Source organism: Lactuca virosa, chromosome 5, assembly GCF_052849685.1.
Source record: "Lactuca virosa cultivar CGN04683 chromosome 5, Lactuca_virosa_CGN04683_v6, whole genome shotgun sequence".
Lineage (NCBI taxonomy): Eukaryota > Viridiplantae > Streptophyta > Magnoliopsida > Asterales > Asteraceae > Lactuca > Lactuca virosa.
Window position 1 is genome coordinate 416,958,742 of NC_136430.1, and position 9,908 is coordinate 416,968,649.

Genomic DNA, 9,908 nt, shown 5'->3' on the forward strand with positions numbered 1-9,908 from the left:
TCTTTCCGTTTCTTCTTGGATGATCTGATTCCTCTCGGGCACAAACTTCCTTCTTTTTTGATGTATGGGTCTGAAAGAAGGATCAGTTTTAAGTTTGTGAGTTACAACATTTTTGTCTATACTTGTCATGTCTTCATGTTTCCATGTGAAGGGTTTCCTTCTTTCTTTTATGAAATTTATTATATCTTCTTCTATGTTTTATAGCAGCGAGGATCCTATGAGTACTTTCATATCGGGATCCTTAAGGTTAAGGGGCACTTATTTTGTATCTTGTTTTTTGGCTTCTAGTACATCTCATGCCCCTTTTTAATTGATATGCTTGTCGTGGGACTGTGGAAGTCTTCATCGAGGTCTTGTACCACTCCTTGGAGTCTTGTTGGTCACCTGTGATCTTCACTGTCTCCCATGGGGTGGGCATTTTCACAAATTGATGGTATGTTGATGGGACCACCTTCATATCGTGGATCCATGGTCTTCCTAATATAGAATTATAGGAGGATAATGTATCAATTACGCAAAACTATTTCATAGATTTTACCTCATCTATGTAGATAGGAATCTTTATTTCATCGACCGTATGTTTTGTTTCGCCACTGAATCCTATTAGCACTGATGATCGTTTGACTATTTTCGGACTCTGGGATGTTCATTCTTTTTAAAGCATCCAGGAGTATAATGTTGACTGAGGATCCTCCATCGACAAGGATCATTCTGACAAAATGGTTGGCGATGTAAAGAGTGTTCACCAATCCATCTTTGTGGGGATCCTGGACGTCTGCTCTATCTGTTTCGTCGAAGGTGATCTCCTTCTCATTTTTTATTGACGTATTCTTCTGAGGCCTTTCTTCTTTCTCCGTTTTTGACACTTTGGCATGCCTTTTTGCTGCAGAATAACAGGTACCACAAATATCAGATCGTTCATAGATAACATTGATTACCTTGGCATCTGCAGGAGGGGATCCTGGTTTTTCTAGGATCTTATGAGGACCCTTATCCTTTTCGTTGGATCTTTCTTTTCTTCTTCCAAGGATCTCTTTGAGGTATCCCTTGCTTAGTAGGTAACTGGTTTCCTTCTTGAGGGATATGCAATCTTCCGTAATGTGACCAAAGTCCTCGTGGTATGAACACCACTTGGACTTATCTTTCCAGGCAGTGGATTTTTTTTCCCTTCCTTGGCCATCTCGCTTTGTCACCAACATCCTGCATAAAAATATTAATTTGAAACATCCATAGAAAAGCAATAGTCAGTGATCTTGGGAAATTCTTCTTCCTCCGCCCCTTCATCTTCAAGGGTATTAACCCTATGATGACCAGGTTTGGAATATGGTTTGGACTTATAGGATCTTTGGACCGAGGAGTCGGCCTTCCTGTTAGGGTTATCGTATGAGTTTGGTGGGTTACTCCTCTTTTGGATCTCTTTGTCCTCTTCAAGCCTTATGAACCTTATTGCTATGTTTCTCACTTCGTCCATTCTCTTGCATGGAGTCATTACAAGGTTTTCATAGAAAAGAGAGTCCTTTTCCCATTTTGAAGGCTTCTACGGCAGTTTCCATATCGATGTTGAGGATACTCAGAGACTCCCTACCCAAATCTGTTCACAAAATCCCTAAGGGATTCCTTAGGATCCTGAACTACCTGGTAAAGATCACTACTGATTTTTTAATGTTCTGCTATAAGAAATTGATTGTTAAAAAGATTAACTAAATGAGCAAATGAAGTAATAGAGTAAGGAGGAGCATTAAGAAGCCATTTTAAGGTTGATCCTGTAAGGATTGAACCGAAACCCTTGCATAAACAAGCTTCCTTCAAATGTGTGGGAATGGGGATGATCTCCATTCTTTCCCTGTATTATGCCACATGTTCTTCAGGATCCATAGTTCCATTGTAAGACTTCATGTTGGGAGTTTGGAAGCGCTTTGGGACTTCAGTGTCAGCTATCGCAGGAGCAAAGCTCGAGATCCTGTGGCTCGTGGGGGTACTTTTGGTATAGTTTGGACCACTCCGGGCACACTTGAGATCATCTGCCTTAACTGCTGAAGTTCCTTGGCCATGACCGGGCTCATTCCTTCATCAAGGTCCATAAAGTTAGTATTAAAAGTATTATTATTCACGAAGTTAAAAGAATCCTTGTTATTGAGAGTGATGAATGTTTCGTCGGGATCCTACGTCACATAGGCTCGCTCATTTGGAGTTGCACCCAAAGTAGGAGCAGGTGTTGGTGCTGAGGATCCTATCTTTCGGTTGTTTCTTGAGGATCATGTATTGTCAAAGTTCAGGATCTTGGGCTGCAAGATCGAAGGTGATGTTTCTTGGGGTTTATGTATCTTCGTCCTCATTCTCTCTATTTTCTTTAACACCGTCATGTTGTCCTCCTGCTACTAAGTAACTTTTCTTTCTAGTGTCTTCATCATAGCAAAGAGCTCGTTGTTGGAAATCACTACAGGAGGATGCTGAAATCCTTGGGTAGCGATGGAAGAAATGTTTTTATTTGGTTCCTCATAAGTCTTCTTAGAAGACCCTCTTGGAGGTGGTGGAAGATTTTTAGAGGAAATGGGAGGAATAGATGAAGAGGATAAGGTTGGTTGGGCAGACATGATTCTTGAAAGATTGTGAACACCACTGCCACACGGTGGGTGCCAAATTGTTTTGGTCAAAAAATGATCAAGTAATATTCAACCAAATTGTATGAGAGACTGTGGTGTTTAAGATAGTATAAGTATCGAATATTGATCGAAGTGAGACAAGCGAGTTACAAGGAAAACCCTTGCTCCTTTATAGGGTATCCGACATAAAACCTTGGGAGGTTTTACTGATCACCCGCCTTGTTGTTTTTATTGATTTTAATTTGAGGTTACATAAATATTGAAGATAATACGAGTACACATGTAGTAATAGAGCTAATCGTGTTTGTAGTGTGTGTATTAGAGGTGCATTTATTGTCTAGACTAAATAACAAAGAGTCCGATATTTTTGAGATCCTCTTGAATGAACATATGCACGTTGTGTGACTTGGTATTTCTGGGTCTTAAGTCTGGTTGAAGCGATTCTTCGTTGAGAATGTGAAACATCCCAAAAATACAGACCAAAAATTTCGTTTTTAATTATTAATAAAACCATAGTTATCCAAAACACATGTCATAATATCTCAAACATGATATCAATGTATATCAAAATATCATAGTATAAATATCCCAGGCTGAACAAATGGTGTGCGCACTGCAATCATCCCGAGCCCTTCCCCTTGCTACCGGAAGTACCTGAAACCAAAACTGAAAATTGTAAGCACGAAGCTTAGTGAGTCTCCCCAAACTACCACATACCATACACATATCATGCAACTAGGAGATACAGGCCTCGCCCACTCTCATGGAGATTCGGGCCCCGCCCACACTACGCTGTCTTGGAGATTCGGGCCCCGCCCACACTCTGTTGTCTAGGAGATTCGGGCCCCGCCCACACTCCGCTGTCTAGGAGATTCGTGCCCCGACCACACTCCGCTGTCTAGGAGATTCGGGCCCCCGCCCACACTCCGATGTCTAGGAGATTCGGCCCCTGCCCACACTCCGTTGTCTAACATGCATACAAGTATCACACAAACAACAAGTATATGTACTTCTATCAAATAGTCACATAACTATACTCAAATAATACTACGAGATTCGGGCCTCACCCACACTCGGCTGCTATGAGATTCAGGCCCCGCCCACGCTCAGCTACTATCATATCACATATACGGGCCGACCTTGGTGCCGTAGACCCGTTCCTACTGAAGGAAACTCACCTCGTATGCTAGTTGTTAAATATCGTGTGAGGAATCTCTGACTGCTGCTTCGACGACTCCTCGACTATCAATTTCATAATAACACTTAATCAAAATCTGATAATCCTTCTTAGAGTAAAAGGACCATTTTACCCCTGGTCAAAGTCAACGCTTGGGTCAAAATCAACCTTCTGGTTGACCCAACTAGTCGAGTTGCTCCATCAACTCGTCGAGTCCTAGATCCTGAAATCACGATCTAACTCGTCGAGTCTCCCCCTGACTCGTCGAGTTTCCAGGCCACTCACAGTCGCGATCTACCAATTTAACTCGTCGAGTCCCTTCACCAACTCGTCGAGTTCTACCTTAAGCTAAAACGGGACAAACCAAATCAACTCGTCGAGTCCCTTTATGGACTCGCTGAGTTCCCCTGTCTGATTTATCCATCTCAATGGATTAAGCTCCTACCCTTCAGATCCAAACTCCAAACTTCATCTACACACTGGGAATACACTTTTAAGGGTAAAGTTTCCAACCTTACCCGCTCTTAGTCCTTCTTAATGGGTTTAGCTCAAACCATAACTTCTCTAGAACGTAGATCTTGGTCCACAAGCCATAACATCCTAAACCAAGGCAAACTATACTAGATCTAGGCTCTGAACATCAGTTGGACACGTAAAGTTCCTAGCTTTCCTTCCATGCTTGGCCTCTTAGGGCTAAAAAGGCCATATTAATGCTTATAAGCTTACATGGGGCTTCCGTGGTCATAAAGTTTGCACCTTTATGCCATGGAACCCCTTCTAGATCCCAAACCTGAGATATAAGTCACTTGGGACGTCCAAATCCCAAAGACCAAGGTTCTTGAACCAAAACCCTCATAAAATGGAAGTAAATAGATCTAAGAAAAGAATGATCAAGTTAGAGACTTGATTACCAGAAAATGTAGCCAAAGAAGTGTAGTTTCTGGATCTACTCTCTTCCTCTTGAGCCTTCTAACTTCTTCTTCTTCTTCAAGCTTCAAGAACACAAAGGATTGCTTACAAATGGCTCACACACTCACAAGATGCTCTAGGGTTTCGTGGATTAGGGTTTGGGACAAGGAGGATGTAAATGAGGCCAATGGGTGGGGATTAAGATGCTTAAATAGGGTGCAAAACCCCAAAATTAGGGTTTCACTCTGTCAGGCCTACTCGCCAAGTCCAAAGCTCTTGACTCGTCGAGTAGGTGGCTGAATCCCGCGTCCAAGGCTAACTTCTACTCGACGAGGATGGGGGCTTCCAACTCGTCGAGTAGCCTTTCAAACAAGAGTAATTTGTAAATAAATGCGTACCAGAGTCTCGGCGTTACAGAATGAGTCTCATATTGACAATTTCTACACATGTGAGAAAAAAAAATAGAAATATGACCGTTAAGAATGTTAGGAAATAATAATAACAATGTTCAGGATCCCGGGAAAGGTTCGGGATCCTGAAAGATCTTGAAGATCCAGGATCCTAAATATGGTTGAAGATCTTGGTCCTAACAACCTTATTCAAACTTACAGTCCTGGTGAGATATATTGCAGAGGGGTCTGTTGTTGACCAGCAAATTAAACTTGGTGAAAAGAGTTGTGGTCATTCCTAATAAGTCGGAAATACGAATATGCAAACATACGAACCATCTATTGATACTACAAAAATTCTAGAAAGAACAAACTATAACTTCTCGAGAACTACAAATAACTTCCAAAAAAACATACTATATTATCATTTCCAATTTCGTTAGCACATGTATAGGTTATATTTCAGTTTTTGGGTTCTAAAGTATCCTTATGGATTATGCCACAGTAAATTTCTTGTTATCTCAAACATAATAATAAATATTAATACGAAAAATAATCTTATATGATTCGTGATAAATCCATATTTGTCAACCCCTATTTCCTGAGACTATCCCCATTGGTGAGTCGGAAACAATCGCTCACCAAAAAAACATTTAAAAAAAATGAAAAAAAGCCCACGATCCGCTCTCCCCCACAACCTCAGCTCACCAATTTCATGACCCTTTCATTATCGATGTGTCCACCATTCAAAGGTGGAATTAAATTAGTTTTTATAAACCAAAAGTAATTTTAATATGTTGTATCTTTATAAAAAAAAATAAAATAAAATACACCAATATACATGATTTATTTTCTATACAAAATTAGATATATATATATATATATATATATATATATATATATATATATATATATATATATATATAGAGAGAGAGAGAGAGAGAGAGAGAGATAGGTTCAGGTGTTCAAAGTAATTATTATGTGATTGTATGCATAAATGTGAGCCAATCAAAATTAAATAATTAAATAAATAAATAAGGGTAATTTAGTAATTTGTTTAGTAACTTCCAAAAATAATCCCTATAATCATGGTATTGACTTTTTACCTAAATAAATAAGTGTGTCTTCCTCAATCTCCCACCCGATAAAGCCCTAGCATCCTAGAGGGTATCGACGCTTTCAGATCGTGTTCGGAAACCCCTCACTGATCGTCCACAAGTTCTAATCGGGAATTCGGAGTTGCAGCCTTTATCTAATCGAGAGTTGAGGAACAACCGAAGGTAGTCACAGAGGAAATCACCAAGACAGCGGTGTGGCTCTGGGGCTGCTAGGTCATGGGAGAGAAGCGGCCGACATACCCGGTGTATCTCGATGCTTCGTTTTTCCACCTCCCACAAGCTCCTCCAAAAGAAGTCTTCTTCTCTGATTCGTTTCCCCTCTGAACCCTTCCACTTCCTTCCTCAACTTCTAATCTCCCCCAAGCTCCTCCAAACCAGACAGCGACTGAAGATCCAACCTTTGATTTCGGATTTGAGGTATGCTACACTTGCTGCAATTCGTTGGTGTGACAGCGACCCAACATCCAGACTTTATTTTTGGATTTGAAGTATCCACTTCTCACATTTTTTTGTTTCAGTTGCGGGATTTTTCAATGTATGATATCTTAAATCGGCCAACAGAATTTGCTTAGCTCAGATTCTTCGATTTACATTGTTTTCATGTTGTTTCTCTGATCAAGGTGTAATATTTTTGGTGAATTGGGAATTTGTTCTGATTGTCTAATTTTTACAGGAAATTGAAAGTTGTTTTGATGCACACCAAGCGCTCGCTAAAATGCCTCAACTGAATGGTATTTCTTCGTTTATAGTATTCTATCAGAAAAAAATGTTTTTTATGATAATCATGAATATATTCTGTTAGAATGCCCGAATTAATATAATTATTGGTAAATGAATTCCAATTCTATCATAATGGTATCACGAATTCCAATTATGTTGGAATGGAATATGGATATTTTCTCACTAATTTATTCATTGGATTTGTTTCCACAGAAGCTGATGCTTGAAGAACGGGCCACGAAATTTGAACGACGCCTCTTAGCAACATTATTTCTTTTAGAATGTATTAGTGTCTTTGTTAGACTTTGATGTTTTTTTTCCAGATTTGAAAGTTTTTTTTTTGTTTTATTCTTTAACAATAAATGTAATTCTTCGCAATTGTTATATGTATTCTATAAGAATTAATGTAATTTTTGTTTTAATTCTTCAATTGATGGTTCGAGCATTTTGTTATTCTACAAGAAATTTTTAAAGTTATGATCAAGAAATATGTTCAAGAATATTTTTATTATTTTATGGTTCAAGAATATTTTTATTTTTGAACATAGTCAAACATATTCTGTCAGAATGTCCGAATTAAAAACCTTATAATTCGTAAAATCGGATTTTTAAAATTAATAGAATCTATGATCCCTTAAAATATGCAAATTTCCTTTATTAAATCTATATTAATTGACTAAAATACCCTTCTAGTTAAATTGGATGGTATTTTTCAATTATATTTAATTCAATAATATGTATTAATCACTTTCTTAAAATAAGTAAAATGATTGGCTCACATTTATGCATACAATCACATAATAATTAGTTAGAATATAATAACCTAAGCCTATATATATATATATATATATATATATATATATATATATATATATATATATATATATATATATATATATATATATGTTTTTTAGTTAAAAACGAGATTCTGTTGGATTGCTAATGAGTAGGTCTGGCAATGGAGCGAGTTTTGACCCTGATCCGATCCAAACCCTTAAGAATTTTATGAGTTTGGAGCATAGTTTTTGATTCGTTTACCCATTAATGATCCATACCCGCTAACCATTTTATTTAAAGGGTCAGGTATGGATCATCATCGATCTGATCCGTTTATAACCCGCCCTTTATAAATTTTAGAATTATACGTTTATATTTTATCGTGTCTAATGTTTAATTTTAATTCCAATCAAAAGTCCAAAGGTAAAAAGCCAAAGACCAAACTATTTTTACATAGGACTCGAGGAGTTGACTTCTAGACTTTTAGTCTTCTACCAAGAATCATGGTATCATTTCATTAATATTTCATCAAACAATCACTAATTTCATTTATAAATCAATAAAATCATTTATTAACCGGAAGAAAGTTTGAAATTACTATTCTTTATCATTGCATTTGACAATCATAAATCAATCGGAAGTTGATACAATAGTAATTTTAATTCCAATCGAAAGTCATCGAGTACGTAATGAGTTTCCTAAATAAACTATTCAAAAAATCTACGATTACAGAACAGGTTTGGATATCTATTGATTCGGTGGATAAGGATATGAGTTTCATTATTCAAAACCCTGTGGGTTACGGGAGCGGGTTTGGATCAGATTTTGAAATTTGTTGAACGAGTTTGGATCAAGGTCGATTCGTTCCAAATCCACCCAATTCCCATTTCTACTAATGAGTTTTAGAATTTTGGTATGATTGGGTTGGACATTTTAATAAGAGAGAAAATATTTTTTTAATAGATAATTGGTTTTGATTAGAAGGTGAATATGATAGTCTTAGAGATCCAACATCTTACTTATAGAATAAAAAGCAATAGACTTTACTTTTATATTTTAGTCAACCATAAGAAATGTAGTTTTCTTAGATATATACGGTAGAAAAAGTATTAAATAAAAAAAGTTAAATATATGCTCATGGATGAAGCCATAAAATATTAATATATCTTTAGAGGTTAAAGTTTAAAACTTTATACATGCTTCCTCGACCATTGATATTTTATAAATTATCTTTCACGTGATAGTTTTGAAACTGGTCATGGATGCAGCATACAACCATCAAAATTATATGATTATATATTTTCTTAATTAAAATAATTTAACATTCTTAAGTCATTTTGTTAATCTTTTTCATTTAATACAACGATATTAATAAATATCCAATGTCTATTATTGCAAAATATAGAGATATGATTGTATGGTGATGAGAAAACTCAAAAAATTGTAATTATGTTATGTTTATGACTTAACAAAGACAAAACTTTAAACTATAACTACCAGTTATGTAAAAGAAAAGAACTAGAATAAATTGTGAATTTAATTAGTTTTTCCGGGGAAAAAGAAAAGAAAAGAAGAAATGGATGATGAGAAAGGTTATGGGCGCGAGGCCAATGATAGATAGGGGGGGGGGGGGGGGGGGGGGAGGGGGCTCCTGTTTAGAGTAGTCTGAGGGTGCACCACCGTGAGGGGGACAAATTCCGCCGATGCAATCATTTCCACCAATCCCATCATTATTTACTACTCACGTGACTTCCCCTTCTCCATCTACTTTTTTATTTAAAAAAATACTATGTTATTTCACTACCATATTGATAAATCTTAAATTCCTACTTGTATACAACCTTAAACCATAAGTTAGAGTTGAATATTAGAATATGAAAGTGAAAGGTCTATATAGGAATTGAATTATATTAGATATAGTTAAATGTTTAATTTTAAAATAATATGTTTGTAGATATAAAAATTATAAAAATAGGTTTTCAAGGATGGTAAAAAATTACATTTGTATTTTTATTGATTTTTAAATAAAAGTAAAAAATATTTGTTTTTACAAGGGAGTAGTTGGTGGTGGTGTCAATGTCACTTTGCTTTTTATTTGTACACACTTCCCTCATCATTAAAGTAAGCATGACTTCAATTATTGCAATGATCCTAAAAGCGTGACACATCTGACCACCCCTTACCCCTCATTTTTTTAAAACATGCCCTTTATAAA

At 36.6% G+C, this 9,908-nt stretch overlaps 1 protein-coding gene across 1 annotated transcript; it reads right to left on the reverse strand.

The window, feature by feature from the left end:
- Positions 1 to 566: 566 nt before the first annotated feature.
- LOC145114034 (uncharacterized) lies at positions 567 to 1,471 on the reverse strand. The gene is made up of 2 exons (XM_079050053.1): positions 1,443 to 1,471; positions 567 to 1,200 (listed from the first exon to the last, which is right to left on the reverse strand). The coding sequence occupies exons 1-2, from the start codon at positions 1,469 to 1,471 to the stop codon at positions 567 to 569; spliced, it is 663 nt and encodes a 220-aa protein (XP_078906179.1).
- Between the last annotated feature and the right edge of the window lie 8,437 nt (positions 1,472 to 9,908).

What these genes read in the sequence shown, in the direction of transcription:
- LOC145114034 (XM_079050053.1), bottom strand. Translation starts at nt 1,471, where the DNA reads ATGGACGAAGTGAGAAACATAGCAATAAG. An exon ending in GTGAGAAACATAGCAATAAG is followed by an intron (nt 1,201 to 1,442) that starts GTTCATAAGGCT and finishes ATTTTTATGCAG; the next exon opens with GATGTTGGTGACAAAGCGAG.